Source organism: Xyrauchen texanus, chromosome 50 (genome assembly GCF_025860055.1).
Source record: "Xyrauchen texanus isolate HMW12.3.18 chromosome 50, RBS_HiC_50CHRs, whole genome shotgun sequence".
Classification (NCBI taxonomy): domain Eukaryota; kingdom Metazoa; phylum Chordata; class Actinopteri; order Cypriniformes; family Catostomidae; genus Xyrauchen; species Xyrauchen texanus.
Window position 1 is genome coordinate 9,031,412 of NC_068325.1, and position 18,340 is coordinate 9,049,751.

General features: G+C 38.3%; 1 protein-coding gene and 2 pseudogenes across 1 annotated transcript; 1 reads left to right on the forward strand and 2 right to left on the reverse strand.

Moving 5' to 3' along the window:
- The first annotated feature begins 41 nt into the window (after positions 1–41).
- Positions 42–9,236, forward strand: mcrip2 (MAPK regulated corepressor interacting protein 2). The gene is made up of 5 exons (XM_052124065.1): positions 42–316; positions 493–562; positions 2,090–2,223; positions 5,484–5,585; positions 8,157–9,236. The coding sequence occupies exons 1-5, from the start codon at positions 262–264 to the stop codon at positions 8,225–8,227; spliced, it is 432 nt and encodes a 143-aa protein (XP_051980025.1). The 5' UTR covers positions 42–261; the 3' UTR covers positions 8,228–9,236.
- Positions 9,237–11,641: 2,405 nt separating this feature from the next.
- Positions 11,642–12,431, reverse strand: LOC127640972 (uncharacterized; annotated as a pseudogene).
- Positions 12,422–15,123, reverse strand: LOC127640973 (structure-specific endonuclease subunit SLX4-like; annotated as a pseudogene).
- Positions 15,124–18,340: the final 3,217 nt, after the last annotated feature.

The following is an 18,340-nucleotide window of genomic DNA, read 5'->3' on the forward strand; positions in this document are numbered from 1 at the left end:
GGTTTACGTCGCGGGGGGCGTGACGTGGCGTCACGGCGGCTTTGATTGGCGTTCTGAAGGTCTGAACGTCTCGATTCGCTGTACAGTTCAGACAGATCTACGCCGAGTCAGACCGATTATTTCCACGGTGGCTGTGTCAAAAGAGCTCCGTCCTAAAGGGGGATCGCGTAACGTTTTGTGGCGTGCGTTTTACCGTGACCGATCCGTAGACCTCACGTGGATCTATCGTGCCGCAGGCATTCACCAGAAAACGTCTCTCACATGATGTACACAATAACCAGAGGTCCCAGCAAACTTGTTACACAACGGAGAACAGGTACAATGCAGCCGTATGACCACTGCATGGTCACCAATGGCAGTTTCTGATGTGTGCAATCACCGTCATAGAATAAGAATAAGTTACATACGTGCAAAATGAATGACCATTTCAATCTTGCTAATGACATTCGAGTGACTTTCATGCTTGATATTAACGGATAATATTTCTTACAGGCCCCACGCAACAGATTGAGAGTAAAACAAACGATTTGAAACAGAAGCATAGCCACTGGCTTGCATCGGAGTAAGTAAACTTGAAATATAACCATTGAACACGCGCTGTTCTGCTGTGATCCCTTCACGTGTGCTTTGAGTGTTGTCGCGAGGGCGAACCTTTAACATACTGTACGTGTACCCTTTCAAAGAGTGTACACTTTAAAGTATCAGAACCGAGCAACCAGGACCTGTCGGTGGTTTTACACTAAGTTGCATGTTTTTCTTGCGCCGTGTGTGACCTTGCAACCGTAGCGCGCGCGTGCGTGCACGCAGTGTTGCCGTGTGTTAAAGTGCGCGTGAATTCTGTTGCGAAACGCTCATTCGTATTCGCTTCAGCAATGTTAATAACTAACCTTTTGGGGTAATATGAACACATACTTGTCGTACCTCCATATGTTCCCACAAGGACGTTATGGAGCTCCCCGCGCGGTTTTACGACAGATACTTTCGCGTTTGTGTATGTCATTTGTTTGGTTAATATATAAATTGCGATCGGTTTTGCTATTTTGGACAACAATAGGGTTTCATAACGTGTCGCTGTGACAGAAACGATGTAATATAGCGAAGTATGTTGCGCATGCGCAAACGAGAAATGCAAGGCACACTTTGTTTTCCTTTTATTCATGTTCCATTTTATTTATTTTAATTTCATTGTAATGTTCTTAAATAGGTTTTAAAAGTACTTTTGTGTCTTTTTTACATACAAATAATAATAATTTGTACAATGGTATCTTTGAATCAACATTGTGTATGATATTAGCAATATACTGTATATACTTGCCTTGTTTTATACAGTTTGTGTATTGATTCAGCTGAGGTGACCCGATTCTAATCAATAATTCGCTGACAAAGTGAACTTCATTTTGGCTTGAGAGCAAACTATGACTAATTTCTTTTCTAGAAATTTTCATGACTTTCCATTTTCGTGTTACAATAAAAACAGTGTTAGCACTTTATATCAATGCTACATTTGTTGACATTAGTAAATGCATTAGATATCATGGACTTACAATATATGTTTACAGTATTTATTAATTTAAGTTAATGCTCATATTTAAAAATACAATTGTTCATTATTAATTCATAACATTTTAGCTAATGCATATATAACAAAGTATATGATGCAATTAACAATAACCAAGATTAGTAAGTGATAGTTCATTGTAAGTGCATGTTAACAAATGCAACCTTATTTAAATTTTTACGAAATGATGTAAAGGGAAGTGTTGTGCCCAAAACGCATGCGTAATGAAGAAATTAAGCAATAAAAGAAAGCAATTTTTGTATTATTTTATTAATAATTATATATAGCACTGCTTTATTCTATTCTCAGTGTATGTCCTTTATGCCTTCTTTTCATGTATATTCATTTAAATCAATTTATAAATGTGTTTTCCATTCATTTGGGTTATTGTTATATTTTAATGTTCATAAATGGGTTTTTTATTTTTATGTATAAAAATAAATAAAAATACATTGTGTAGTAACTTTGAATTAGCATTGTGTATGATTTACTTTGCACATTTCTTTTAATATCCAAATTGTATTTTTGTAGTTCCCCTGCACCTAAGATTGTATTTCACCGGCTGAACGGAAAGAGGTACCACGGATCCACCTCTCCAAAAGCTGACAGTCCGACTGAAGGATTCACCCCGGCACACGAGGAGAATGTTCGATTTGTTTATCAGGGTAAGTCATTTTCCAGTAGTCATGCATTGGATTGTTCTATTAAAAGCAGCAGTCAGATCCAAGAGAACGGCAAACCTTGTTTCTGACAGGCTGACACATTTTAGTTTTTAACTGACTAAATAAAAAAAACGTCTGCTAAATAACCAGTGTTACCTTGACAATTAAGACCTTGAGAGAGGCCACAGTTGGTTGCCATGACCCTGTTGAACCGTGAGGTGGGAGCAGCTGGATTCAAGGCTCTCCATTAAGTCATTGACACACAGTTCTGGTCTATTTTTATGCTCACAAACGTTTCATCATGTGCATGCATGTGAGTATTAAAATATTAAATGTTTTTGTGAAAGAATGGTCAAGAATAGGATATTCATGCCAGACTACATTTGACTTTGCAGTTGTAGAATACTAGAGTTTTTACACTATTTTGAATGTACTTTGGAACTGGTCAATTCAGCACTTTGTGTGAAAGAGGGCAGTTCTTATCATCATGAGGAAGGCGTTTGTCTCCCGGCCTGGCTCCGCCTTCATAGGCTGATGCAACTGCCCCTGAAGGGCAGTTTTCGTGTACTTTTGTTCAATTGTACTTTGAATGTACAAATGTACTTTTGTTCAAAGGCTAAGCAGAACTTCTGGGTAGATTACTTCTTAATTGTAATCTGGTACTGATTACAAATTACATAACTGAAATTGTAGTCAGTAACTAATGGACTACAATTTAAGGTAATCTAATTGCTTTTAGATTATTTTGGAATACCTCTGTCCTAATTCTTGTTTATTTTATGTCACATGCATTTGAGTAGGAAAATCTGGTACCATTTGACAATGTTGCTTAAACGCATTTAAGAAAAACTTAATGAATCAAAATATGAGAAGTGAAATAAAAAAGGCTTGAAATGTTCTTAATTTGGCAATTTCTACATTACAAACCCCATCCATGTGTCGTAACAGATCAGACTATTTGTGAATCAATGTCACACAAAAAAAGTTGTCTCAAAAGGAAAAGTGCATTCATGCACATTTTTGAAGCAGAATACAAAACTATTCTCCAAACTAAAACTGACTATACCAGGCTAATGCAAGTGATTCTGCATTTATGTGTAGATTGCCGCTCCATCTTCAGTGTAATTATGGCTGGTGGTTAGTATTAGGTCTGTGTATGCAATTCCACCCCCTCCATTCGAAAACACTCAATGTTACCAAATTTTAATCTGCTGTGGGCTGATTTAGAATTTAAAAAATGAGAAATAAGAGGATTATGAACAATTTACTGCCTTTGTCTGATTAACATGTAATCATGTAATCCATAAAATGTAAATGTAATCAGATTAGAATTATTTTAAAATGTAATTATCTAATTACAAACACTTGAGTTTTGTAATCTGATTACATAATCCAGTTTACATCTAATCGGTTACTAGCCAGCACTGCTAATCAGCAGATGTTTTATCCTGCCTAGAGCTGTACTTAGAAAGCAATAGAAATTGATTTTTCATTGAGAACCATCAAACAAGTAGTTTTTTTTTTTACAAATCGCTAATGAGATGGGTATAGAATTACATTTTGGTTTGTCTATTATTGAAGCTCTTTTTAACTGATATTTTTAACTTATTTCCTTTTGGTGGAAAACCTTGCATTGCTACTGAAAGTGTTGTAACACATTGCAACTCAGAAGAATTTTGTATTTTTAGTAGTATACTATAACCAGGGTTCCAAAACTTTTTAACCATTGAATTTCCAGGACTTTTCATGAACTTTTCTTTAATTTGTACTACAGGACAAAGATTTTTAAAAAAAAAAATCAAATTCAAAACAAAGATTAACTCGTATAATTTGTAGGTAATCACTGAAATTTGACACTATATACAGTTATTTTCCTGTCAAAATGCATTTATTTCTATCTTAGGAAAGAAAACAAAACAATATGTAACATTATAATGCTTTATTAAAATTTTCCAAACAAAGCCTTCCACAGTATAAAGATAGAAATGTGCTAAAATAGCACCAATTCAAGTAACATTAAACATGGGAGTTTGACTAATTGAGAGAACTAGTCTCACCATAGGTTGCATAGTCATTGCAATGGGCATTAAATCTCTTAAACTCTCATTCTCCACAATATTTATCAGCTGGCAGACTGTGGCTATACGCTTTGTTACAGCAATCGTGAAGCCGCATTCATGATTCATGTCAGGGTGTCAACGCCAGCTTCCATCGGCGCTTTTAACTCCACATGAAAAGCGCTTGCAGTCAAAAAACATCTCATTCTGGGTTTTAGTGATAATTAAAACTTGACATGCTTCTGTTGTAATTAAAATGCTCCTTACATAGGCTTAAAAATACTTTATTTCTATCACAAGTCCCACCTGGGCTTGTTTTGTTCATCAAATAGTGTTAAGTGCTCTTTTTCCGTCATTTTATCGCTGACACTGAATCACTGCTGTGTGTCGTTGTGTTCGGAATTGCATGCTGCCATACTACCCTTACTATTTCTGCCATACATTCCTTTGCATCTGTATATAACAGAGTGGTATTTGTATATTGTACATATACATATATAATTGTGTATTTCTGTATGTACATATATTTTCTATTCACCTTTTATTTTTATTCTATTTTTTATGTTTTGCTATATTGTTGTGCACTGGAAGCTTCTGTTACCAAGACAAATTCCTTGTATATGTAAGCACACTTGGCAATAAAGCTCATTCTGATATGGCAGAAGTACTATGAGTAGTATGGGTAGTTGCAATTCCAAACTCGGCCTGTGTTTGTGGTGTGTGCATCAGTGTAATGACTCTGGGTGGACACATTACAAAGGTTCCACCCTTCTAACAAGTGTTTATGCTGATTTATGCTTTATACATGCTAAATGCTATTACGAAAAATTAACCCGATAAACTTTAATCACATACGTTAGCGCATTAATTCTGACAGCTCTATAAATTAGTCTAAATGGTTTGTCTGAATCAAAATGAATAAAAAAACTATCCATTAATCACAAATGCCAAGAAAGGTAAAAAAATGTGGGAAACCTGCAAATTGGACATCACTTTGGCTTGCAAGCGAGTTTGATTTTATACAAGCTACATCTTAGAGCAGAACATAACTAGAAAAAATAATATCTTTTTTTAGACATGATTTCCATTTCTTTGCCTGGAAAACACAATTTTTTAATTCTCTAATGTATCCAGGTTTTCCATAACCATTAGAATGCTGTATATGTAATATGTACTTTATACTGATACAGCTTTTTTTTATTGCAGCCTGGCAGGAGGTTGAACAGAAGCTCGAAAATGGATCCCAGCCAGAGAACGGGAAAGGCCCAGTGCAGTACGCAGAGAGAAGCCCCAATCCCGGCATGAAGAGTCAGTCTAAGACTTCTTTCCTATTTACTTTAACCTCTTAACCAGCACCCATATTTTTGAGAATTTTCTGAAAATGACATACCCAAATACAAATGTCTGTAGCTCCTAAACCATATAGTCCACATTCATAACTCTGATATTTTTTTAAACTAGACACTTGAAACTTTGTTACCCAAGAGTCATATTAATTCAAAAGTAGCATAGGAACAGAGTAAAACAAGGTCAAATTTACATGAAAGTGACTCACGATTTCTATGAATGAACTTCATTTAGGGAAAAATGTATCAGACTTTTATGTTAAAGGCCTGAAAACACCATAAAGATAAAACTGAATGTCTGACCATGTTCTGATTCAAATTTGAAGATGATACTCCCAAAAATGTAGTTTCTGTAAGCTTTTATTCAGGGAAAGTCATTTGGAGACTCCAAATGGACATCTGGTAACCAAATGACATAAGGCGTAAACACTACATACTACATACATGTATATCAATTCAGAACTGTTCTGCTCATCAAACCACACAAGAAAAAATGATTTCAGCACAACATTTTAACATTTTAACAAAATACTCTTTATTTTGAACAATTCTGATAGCAAAAACAGTGAAACAAAAAAAACTCACTTCATGTATGCATTTCAAAAGTGATCGTTTTACAACTAATTAATAAATTATATAAAAAGAAAACAACATTTGTAATTGCAACATTGTTTTTACTCAAATAAATTACAATAAACTGATAATTATAATAAATATCCAATTACTAAAGAAAAAAAAAACAATTACAGTATTTACAGTATTTATGTTGATCCAAGGCAGTCACTAACAAGGTTTGTTACCAACTGGAAACCAAAGCCACTGAAAGACAGGAAAGATAAAGATAAAGATATTTTTGTTATATTATATGCATCATAAATATAATGTGTGTGTGTGATATAAATATTATGTCTTTATGTATAATATACAGCTATCACCTAGCTACTCGTGTAGCCTCGTGTCTTTGCTAGTCATTTTATAATCAAAAACATGATATGAACAGAAAAACTGCCAATACTTCATAAACATAAAAACTCAAGACGATGTGTTTCAACTTACCGATCTAATACGGGTTGAGTCCATGGAGAAACATCTCCTCTTCAGCCGAATCGACACTCGACACCGTGCTCTCTCTAAGATGTCTGTTTCTGCGTCTTTCTGCTGTTCTTCGTCGCTACTCCTCATTAACTCCTCCAAAACACTCTCAACACCACAAAAACTCCTCTTCAGTCGACGATCCATGATGTAGATTGTTAGAATAAATCTGCGCGTTGAAACGAGCTCCGTGTAGCAAAACAATGGTAAAAACTGTGCGCGCGGTGCGTAAAATGACGAAGAGCACACGAGTGGACGCACTTATATTAGACCTATGTATTAGACAGATCTTCTGAGGTAAACTAAGCAAACTGTCAATCACTGCAATCGTGTTTTAGTTGGTTAATACTCCCATCCATCAAAATTTTGCTGACCAGACATTGGGTGGCTTTTATTTAATCAAAAACCGAGGTGCGAGAGTGACAGGTCCCGCAGCCTGTTGGTGCGCTCCCTTCATATTTTGGTCATTACAGAGCCTGTGATTGAAGGAGAGAAACAGGGAATGGCTCATTTTATTGGAAACAGTCCAAACTACGGGGGAGAGATGGTTTTTGAACATTGGAATACAAATTAGAATCGATATTTCATTGAAAGTGAACATGATGGATTACTCTAACTGGAAGCGCTCATGAAAACTGAGGAGGATATTTCGGTTTTTCCCTATTTTTTGTTGTTTTGGATTAAAAAGTGGGATGCATTTTGAAGAGTAGACCCTTACATTGAAATGTATGCTGGTGTTTCTTGGATTCGTCCGGACTGATCTGAACCATAGGAGATGAAAGATGAGTATTGCCGTTCATTTTGTTCATATTTACAGGGTCGGTCTGTCAGCATTTAATTTAACCCTTTCCTCTCTGGTGTATTGATTGCAAAAACAAGTTCAGAACGTGATTTTTGAGTGTTTTAGCTATCAAATGATGCATAGTTTATGATAGTTGATTGAATATTTGTTATAAAACAAAGGTAATAAAATTATAAACACGGCCCGCCCACGCCCCCCTGCGGGTATAAGGCGTTAAATACTTGGCAGATTTGTGCTTTCTACACGGCCCCTTTATAAAGCCTCATCTGTCATTATGTTTTTAGTTTTAAATGGATAGTTGACCCAAACATTAAAATTCTGTCTTGTATCCCTCATTTAACTCTAAAACCACATGTGTTTCTTTTTTCAATGGAACACAAAAGGAGAAAACAATTTAACTATTTTCCATACTATGGAAACACAGTAGCTGTCAAACTCCACAAAGAAAAAGAAAAAAAGAACAAAGATGCCCATAGGACTCATGCACTATATGATAGCTTTGCATGAAGAACAGGCTGAAATTTAAATGATCATTGACACCAAAACCTGGCAAGGCATGACTAAACATGCAATATTTGAATGCAGCATGGATTAGATTTGAGATATAAAACTCACCCAACTTCTCTCCCCCTTTTACAGATTTTGTGCCTATTGACCTTGAGGAGTGGTGGGCCAAGCGATTCCTGGCCAATATTGCCAACCTGTCATGACGGGTACATGATGTGGCATGAGGAGATGTGGCTGAATGGTTCTGATTGAGGCAGGGTGAGGGCACATGCAGCCTGACTCTCCCGATGAGCTCAGGCGTTATTGTAAGAGTTTTAGGGGCTGTACTCTGAATAAATTCTGCCTATTTTTGGGACTCTGTCTGCCCGGCTGGACCGTGACTCTCTCATGCACATGGAAGATGAGCTTCTTTTCTCTCTTTGTTAGAGCCTCCATGCTGTGCGCTGAGATGACATGTCTGTTTTCCTTGGCAGATATTTGCAAAAAAACAAAAAATCCAGTAAACATTTTTCCAGGATGTCTTTGTTCTGTTATTTTTCACATCACATCCTGAAACAGGGAGACTTTGGAATCATTTTTAAGTTTGTTTGAGAGGCATTTGGTGGTTTATGGTGAACTAGCAAAAATAATGACTTTTCAGACATGTTTCCTGAACACTCCCCCATTCGCCATTGGTTGAGCAAACAGATTTTCCCACCCCCAAAATCACACCATTGGTTGATCAAATGTTGCTATGTCAGGCAGTTTGGGATTGGGAGTCACTCTACATTTTTTGGGGGCAAAACAACCTAGAAATGTCTTATAGTTGTCTCTGCATAATAAGCTGGGATAGGAGATTATAGAGTATATAGAAGTATTTTATCATTAAAGAAATATTATGGGTTCAATACAAGTTGAGCTCAATTGACAGCATTTGTGGCATTATGTTGATTACCACAAAAATACATTTAGACTTGCCCCTCCTTTTCTTTAAAAAAAGCAAAACATCTAGGTTACTGTGAGGCACTTATATTGTAAGTGAATGGGGGGCAATCTGTAAATGTTAAAATACTCACGGTTTCATAAGTTTCAAAATAGACCCAAGACATAAACCGTATGCATGAATGTGTTTGAATTTGAATCCTTACATGGGAAGGTCAGATGCATTTAACATTGTCTTGTACAACTGAAATGAAAACCTGAAGAGTAAACATTATTGTGCTGTAACAGAATGTATTCTCACATTTATAGATTAACCACATTAACTCAAGGAAATCTGTCAGCTATAACTTGCCTCCGATTTGTACTTCACATAGTTCTTGTCACACAACGGCATGGGGTTTAGCTGTCTTTTCCCCCCTCTACAAGCTGCACCACTAGGCCTATTGGTTGCAGCTTTACTATGTCATTTCCTGCTTGAAGTTACTTTGGCCCTGTTTAGCTGTACTGAAAGTGATGCACTGGGAGTCCAGAAATTCTAGTAGTTTAGTGGCACCTAGCCTGAAGCCTGCTGCTTTCATTCTGGCCTGCAGCTCCACCAGGGAAAGAGGCTGGTACTGCAGCACTTGTCCATACAGTTTTGGGTCAGACAGGATGAAATGCAAGGAGTTTGTCTTTCTCACGTACAACAGCCTGAGATGCTGTTATGCCCTCACAATCAGAGTCATCGTCTTCGGATACACAGCTGTAGGTTTGACCTGGAAAGGAAAACGCTTCCACATGCATGCATGCAGTTAGATTCATATGAGTATGTCTACGCAAGCATCAGCATTCAGAAATTAAAAGAAATGCTTAAAGCCCCAACGTTATAATCGTTAAATTATTACAAATAAAAAAATTAGCAGTGAAAAATACTTAAACTAAAAAAAATAACTATACATTTGCACTATAATACGAATGGAACGAGTTGTGGGTTCTATGTTATGAAGGATGAACGCTAAAACTAGAGAAAAAGAAAATGAAATATAGTCATTAATAAACTAAACTGTAAAACAACAAACAAACAAAAAACTCTGGAACCAACTATAATGTTTTTAGAGGCTTTTTAAATCTTCTCTTCCACACTTGGTTGCAGTTTCACAGGTGAGACTGCAGGGGTGTGCTGGGCTGCTTTAATGAGAGCAGAGCAGACTGGGAGTTGCAGGCATATGAGGGGTATCAGGATGGAGAAGTCTCCTCAAACTCTGAGCTCTGCAGCTGGTTTGTGTACTGATGGGTCTCCTCCAGCTTTCTAAAGCACCATCTGCTTCTGGGAAAAGACTACTGTTCAAACTATCGTTCCACTGTTCACTGATAATTATATTACAATAAAAATATAAAACAGTTGCCAATTATTGACTAATTAACGGGTCTGGTCGACATATCGGCCCCTATCAAAAGCCCAGAACCCTTGTTTTCCCAATTACATTTTTCTGAATATATTAGTTTCTAAGGTTATACATTGTGTACAGGGCTGGACTGGTAATCTGGCATACCAGGCATTTTCCCGGTGGGCCGATGCACTTTGGGGTTGACCCACCTGGCCATCGGTAGAACCTAGCAGGCTGGTGGGTCGGCCGCGAAATGGGCCGAATGGGCCAGGATAAGCTAAAATGAGTCGCCACGTTATGCAGAACAGACCACAAAACAAATCCTGGGCCGATTTCTGTTCCCAGTCCAGCCATGATTGTGTAACAGACCTGTTGAGTCTGTTCTTGAGGTCAGGTGTGTCCATATCAGAGAAGCCTGGGATGGGAGTAATGGGCACCAGAGGTACCATATTTTCTTTCTGCAGACCACTGTGCAGAGATTTTACGTTTATTTAAAGGTTTTATCACAAAAATACCAAGCAAAGCATAAATATATATTTTAATGCACTCTTATTAAACAGAATTTGAGGCCAAATCTGTTTTCATTTGGAAACTCTGTTTTGAGTGTCCTTACGTCATTGTTTTACCAAAGTATGCAGTGATGGCGAACATTTTCTAAACGCTCTGTTTTCGTTGGAGCAAAATGTTGTTTCAGGGTGGATGAGAGGTGTAAACACAGTAAAAATGTTAGTGTGTAACATTTGTAAAACCAATGGGGTTTCAAACTAAAATGTATTAGTGAATGTGGCTGAACAAAAGTGCTGCTTTACCACATCAAAAACAAACAAGAGCCTTAGTGAAACATAATTCATCTTACATAACATAAATGGGGTTAATTTAATAATGCAGACTTCGTTCAGTACCTGGAGTCTTTAGTTTGGCGACTCTCTTTCCAACGGGAGGCACTAATCTCTGAGGAAGAGGAAGAGGGTCCTCTTCCTCCATCCAATCATCCCACATATCAGGGTCAGGTAAGATGTGATTTAATGGAGCAGGACTTTGCTCAGGGGTTTTGGAATGAGCTCCAGATGCGAGAGGAGACGTGTTATGTAGACTTACAGTTTGTCTCCTACTCTCGACACCTGGTGGGCTGACTAACTCCATTGCTGTCAATTCTCAGACTAATGCGAGGCTTTTGGTTTCCTACCAATGCATCCAAACCCCATGAGTCATCAAACACAATAGGATGCTCATCCATGCCACAGAAACTAGCTTGAGGAGAGTTCTCTGCAACATCCACAACTTCTTCAACACCTTGGTTTTGATTCTCATCTCCCAATTAAATTTGTTCTAGCATATCATTCTCATTCTCTCTGGACCTTTTAGGGCAACCATGGCTTGGAGAGTCAGACTGGAGGATCTACACAGAAGAGAACTAGTACTTTGCTTCTTCTCAGGTGTTTTACAAAGGGCAGGAGAACTCTCAGAATTACTGAGTTGTAGAGACAGACCCCCTTTCCCCTGAGTATGACAGAATCTAAGATTACAACCTGATATTCCTAAGACTAAGCTCACAATCGCTAACCGTAGGGGAGGAGCCGAAGGGCATCTGCCTAGAGAAGAGTCTGAATGGAGAGGGGTGCAACTCGAGGGTTGTGGGATACTCTGGCTTGGATGTTACATAATGAATCCAGTATGGAAGCCATCAGTGACTTAGGACAGTGGCTTCTGGTAAGCTGGAAAGTGTTCTGTATACATGCTAGAACATTCTTTAGAGGGACTGTGATCTGACTTTAGAGGACTTGAGATGATTTCATGTTTGGACAAGGGTACCGGCTTCTCTCTATGGCACCTGCCACTTGTAGAAGCAAAGTGAGTAGAGGGTTTAGAGCTGTCTGAGACAGTTAAAGCAGAAGAAGAGGGAGCTGAAGTGGAAGAGTTGGGTTCAGTGCATACTGACGCAGGTCTGGGCAGAGATACTGCGCATGGATTGTACCAGAGTGGCTGGAATCAACCGGGAGATCTTGGCAGAGCCATAAAATACACTCGCTTTTGAAATGCCAGGGCTACGGTTCTCTGATTGATCAGACTTGGCAGGTTCTGTATTGGTAGTCACCTGCACTGCCTTGGGATCCAGGAGTGAAATTGTTTTCTGTATTCAGATTGCCTTTGTCAGCGTAGCATTTGGATTTAAAAAAAGGTTCTGTGGGAGAGTCGGAGGGGGACTGAAGGGTCACAGCGCTACCTTCAGAAGGATTTTTAGTGGTAGCAGCATTGTTGTCACTATCCATCCACAATAATTTTTTTGGCTGTTTGATTTTAGAGGAAAGGGAAGGTTACTTATACCACAGCAAGAAATCTCTTTTGTTAGGGCTGACTTACCCATTTCTTCAGCCTTACCTGAAACAGGAGATACACCAGGCACAGGAAACGAGGACTCACCAGAAACACCAGAGTTTAGTGGAGGGCTTATAGACAGGTCAAGTTACTTCGCTGACACATGAAGGATGAAATGGGGCAGGTGTGTTTTGCTGAGGAGTTGCTTACAGTAGGATGCTGGTATCTGTGATGTTCCATGTCTTCCAATAGATTGGGAGAATAAACAGTCATAACTCTTGTCGAGACTGGCATCTGGGTCTCTGTTTTCATTTGGGTGAGCTTTTGATTCTGGAATCAAACAAACTTTTTGTCTCCCAGTCTCTCGGGACTTGTTTCCATGGCAGTCTCTGTCCCATCCACGCCTTGATTGTTACTATGGCAACTGGCAGCAGACTTCTCTAAAATAGATTGTTTTTCTTCATCCCTTCATCCCTCTTTTGATTTCCAAATGATATATTTGCATCTCCCTCCTCTTCTTCGGTTTCTGTCACAGTCTCCATCATAATCGCATCTTTCTCTGTATTGCTGCAAACTCATAGATTTAATCAAGCTCTTCCTCGTCTACCTTGTCATCTTTAAACTCTCCATCTTGTCTGTCTGCATCCTCTTCCAACCCTCTATCCTCTCCTGCATTTTCTTTAAACTCCTCCTCTTCCTCAATGTCCGCATGCTGCAACATTGATTGAAGGAGCTCCATGAAATTGGTCTCTGCCATTTTCTGGTCTTTCTGGCCTCCGCGATTAAGCTCCTGGAAACATGTCTCTTGATTTTCTTCTTGGGTCTTCCACTCCAGTTTCAGAATATTCCTCAGACTGCTGCTGAAGCTCAATCAAACCAAACCTGACACACAACACACAAACTTACTATCAACACTTATACCACTAATCTAGAAGAAATTAAAGTAACTTTGATATGATGTTGTTGAGATACAGTATATACACACTTAACAAAATTTGTTTTTTTAAGTATTTAAAGTCAATGTTATATGGCACTCATAGACGGAGCAAGTTGAGACAATCTTCTAAAAGTTTATGGAGACATTCTTTAAAAAAACATTATTATAATGTGCACTAGTGAATCATTCACAATAAGACCAGGAACATTTATTAAAAATGTACATGGAGTAAATTTTGATTCCTTGTTGTTTTTCAAGCATTCATGTTCACTCATAAACATCTGGTTTAGAGAAACACTTGTTTAACAGAACAGATGCTATAGGGAAGATTACACTGACCTATCAGCAAGCTCCCATAGGTGTGGCAGCTGTGTGAGCTTGACAGAACAGTAGGCTGTAAAAAGATAATGCAAGAGTGCCAGTACTGCCCCTCCATGCACTTCACCCAACAAAACCCACTGAGTAACAGATATACCCTCCTCCTGAACACCAAAACCAGTGTCATGAACCTATAAACACAAGTAGACAAATAGACATGAATAACATTGTCACAACACATTGGGACTTTGTGCATTATCATACCAATCCTATAAATAATATAATCTGTTGAAGCCAGTGTAGGGATGCACTAACCATATTGGCCAGCAGGGGGCATCTTGTGAACAGCAAAAAGGAGTGAGTAAAGAAGACTTATCCACTGTCCACCTGAAACTGCAAATCAACTGCTGAAATTTTCTTCTGGATTTCTTTTTTATTGGCACACCATTCCTCCTCTTAGTGCCACCGATCTGTTGTCTGGAGAGAAACAGAACATGCAATCCACCTAGTTTTATCTTTTGTGGCCAGTTTAAAATAACCATTCCAAGTGATAAAAGTTGCCGTTATTATTTATAATAACTAATAATAAAATAATACAAGTGTATATCTTACAAAAGCACCTCCAGGTCATATTTCACCCCTAACAGTTTACTATAGTAATTATAGGCTGTAGTAACCATAGTTTTTTTTTTGGCACAAACCATGGTTTTACTATAGTAATACTGTAGTAAACATTATTGTAGTAACTGTGTTTTGGGCTTAATTTGGTAGAAACCATAGTTTAGGTAATATTGTAGACTGTAGTAATCATAGTTTTTGACGGAATCCATGGTACGGAGCCCCTTATGGCACTTTTCCACTGCACGTTACGGTTTGACTCGCCTCAACTCTACTCGCTTTACATTTCCGATCTTGCATTTCCACTGCAGTTTAGTGCCATCACAATGTGGGTAGGATTATAGGCTGATTGTCATAGCTGCGCTGCCTCTACTGCTGTGACATCATCTTAAACAGAACACAAACTGACGAAAACAATAACATGACCGCTAGCTGTTAGCTACTAGCTCATTGTGCTGCATAAAGCAGTTGTTGCATGGTGATTTTGCACAAGTGTAACAGTTGCACAAGTGTAATTGGCCTGGTTGTTTTAGAAGCAAGCTTCCAGTAGCTGGTCAACTAAATAAAGAGAAGCTTTCAAGCAGAGTATAGAGTTAACATAACAAAACGTACCATCCTCCATCGTGGATCTACGCCAGTTCAGGGCACTCTCCCGCCATTGCTCGCCGGTTTAGATAGCGTCCATTTGGTCGAACCACTTCCACATTTCCTTGATGGTTCTGTAGTCACTTTTAAGTTTTTTTTTATTTTTCCCTACACTGTTGGTAGGTCCAGTGGTAGCCGTGTGTGGCCACCAAAAAAACATGGTTAGTTAACTTTTCATATTTACAACAATATTACTATAGTAAAACCATGAGACCAACAAAATTAAGATTTTTATTACCATAGTTTATGTTTTCCTGTATTATCACAATGGTTTCATTACGAATATCATGGTTATAATATGGTTACTCTAGTAAAACTATGGTAAATGTATTGCAAGGGCACGCAAAACTATTAAAGATAAAAAATTCCTGCACTGTCCTCTAAGGGGCTCCGTACCATGGTTTTAATACAGCATAATGTATCCATATACAGTGTTCACCATGGGTTAACTATGGATTACTATGGTAATATGGTAAGGATACTATGGTTTTACCATCATGGCAACATTATCCTGGACAAACACACTGACAAGCATGCAAAGTGTGCGTTTTTTAGTTGTAAAGTATAAAAGGTAAGAATAAGAAGAAAAAAGTGTTTTTTATTTCACATAGCTGACTTACGTTTGATCGGTGGTGCTGTCACTCCCGTTCATAGCAGCTTGTCTCTGCAGAGCCTGGAGCAGATCATTGGTGACACACACCCATATTGTTTGAGCATCGCTTCAAGTGGACAGACCGACTCTTATCAGAATTAAAACCCTTTCCGCATATGGGGCAGTTTGGGACACGAGGCCTGGAATGGGAATGATGAGATGCAGAGGAAGCACTGTCCTCACTTGAATCCAGACACCTGCACAGCAGGAGAGAAAGACAGAGGAATTTAGTTGGACTGATCACAACCACCCACAATTGTGGTATTGTGGCAACACACATGTTACTGTGATGAGTGCGTAACTAGGGGCTCATGGCTGATAGATTCTTCTGACAGAGCTGACAGAAGAATAATCCTCCTCCTTCCACCTCCACAGCGGCCCGAACCTCACGGTCCAACTCCTGCTGAAGAGCCAGACCCTCCTGCTTCTTTTCTTCTCACTCTTTTCAGGAGGTAAGAGCAGAGGTCGGCGAAGTTCAGATCCGAGTCATCCACAATGAGTGAATCATACACATGATATGTCACACGAGTCAGCTATATGGCTGTGTGACACTGGATCATTCAATATGGTGCAATTTAATCTTTTTAAGGTGGGTTAAATGCATGAAACTACATCAGGTTTATCAGTCCATGAACATACAAGGTTTTTAAAAGTTGGAGGTAGATTTATACGTAATGGAATACATAATGTTTCCCTTTGTTTACATTTGAACACTGGCTAGTTATACGAGTTCACACAACTTCAATCGCGATTCATTTCATAAAAACTTAAATACAGCACGTTGGGCAGGCACACTTAGTTTTACTCCTTCTAAACTATTTTTCTTTTTTATTATTATCCCCTTTTCTCCCAATTTAGAATGCCCATTTCCCACTGCTTAGTAGGTCCTTGTGGTGGCAATATGGGTGGCGGAGGACAAGTCTCAGTTGCCTCTTATCATGTGGCTTGTTGTGCATGACACCATGGAGACTCACAGCATGTGGAGGCTCATGCTACTCTCCGCGATCCACGCACAACTTTCCACGCTCCTCATTGAGAGCAAAAACCACTAAACGTAACCACTAGGAGGTTACCCCATGTGACTCTACCCTCCCTAGCAACCGGGACAATTTGGTTGCTTATGAGACCTGGCTGAAGTCACTCAGCACATGTTGGAATCAAACTCGCGACTCCAGGGTTGTTTCTTATTCAGTTTTATTGGCGGATCACAATTTAACAGTGATTACTGCTACCTGCTGTTATGCACTGTTAATATGGATATCATTTCACCTTTTTCTTTAAAATTAAAATAAATATGATGGAAAAAGTCACTCAATGTACATGTTATTTAATTTCCCCCCTAAAACGTGTCTTTTCATCCATTTGTTTATTTAATAAAGATATATATTTGAGATATTTCAGAAATATGATAACAATCACCCATCCAGAGTTCACATGGTCAGAGTGTTGGGAATATTCTCACATAATTTATACACATAAAAATATTTTAAAAGGGAACGAAACATCATGGTTGTTTAAGCCAATGAGCATTAAGCTGTGTCCTCAGCGAGTCGTATCCCATCATGCCTTGACTCATAGGAGTACAGCCATATTCTATCTAGCAAGTCAGTCCACTGGCGGCCATCTTTGGAACGCTCCCGGTAGGCTGTTTCCAGTCATGCCAGAGCAGTTCCTATCTACTTGAATGGGGAAAGACCGAAATCTCAAAAAATTATTGGTCAAGATTACGATCAAAGTACATATTTCAAATCAGCAAAAAATTTGATAATATTGGAATAATAAATTGTGCTTCTTTATCTCATATTAAGCTAAAACAAGCAATTTTACCGGCTTGTATATATATATATATATATATATATATATATATATATATATGCCGCGCGACCCTGTACACAGGATAAGCGGTTGACGATGGATGGATGGATGGATGGATATATATATGCATTGTGCATGTGCATTAGCGAGTTGATTGAGAGGTGAAATCTGTATCTAAAAGGTGATAGGCTCTTTTAACTTTAAGGCAGGACTTCCTTTCTACATCCACCATTGGGCGCTAGAGCTTCTTGGTTGGGAGTTTCATTTAAACAGAAGTGGCCCGTCTCTGCTTGATGTCTATGCAGTGGCTTAGTGTGATAAAACGGTGTGAATGTGCTTTTCCTATGTGGATGACCTGGGTTCTAATCGTCCTTTTAACCCAGTTTTCCCCATTCTGTTTCCTGTCTCCACTCTTAATATTTTTCTTTAATACTACTTATAACAGTGGTAGGTTGGTGTAGGTGTCAGTGGGACTCTAAACTGCAGTAATGCCCTGTTAGCATTTAATTAGGGGTGCAAATAGTATCTGTCTAACACTATTTTCACTTAGTGCAAATAATCTCTGCCTTATTAATATTATTAGGAAATCCTGTTGTCTTTTTGAAATCTCATATAGCTTCCCATGTTTCAGTAATATTTTGACAAAAGTTCATGTTATATTATACATATTAAATTAATCTTAGATTATATTATTGTGACTTAATTTACATATTAATTGTTAATTAAA

What these genes read in the sequence shown, in the direction of transcription:
- mcrip2 (XM_052124065.1), top strand. Translation starts at nt 262, where the DNA reads ATGATGTACACAATAACCAGAGGTCCCAGCAAACTTGTTACACAACGG. An exon ending in TGTTACACAACGGAGAACAG is followed by an intron (nt 317 to 492) that starts GTACAATGCAGC and finishes TATTTCTTACAG; the next exon opens with GCCCCACGCAACAGATTGAG. An exon ending in TGTTCGATTTGTTTATCAGG is followed by an intron (nt 2,224 to 5,483) that starts GTAAGTCATTTT and finishes TTTTTATTGCAG; the next exon opens with CCTGGCAGGAGGTTGAACAG.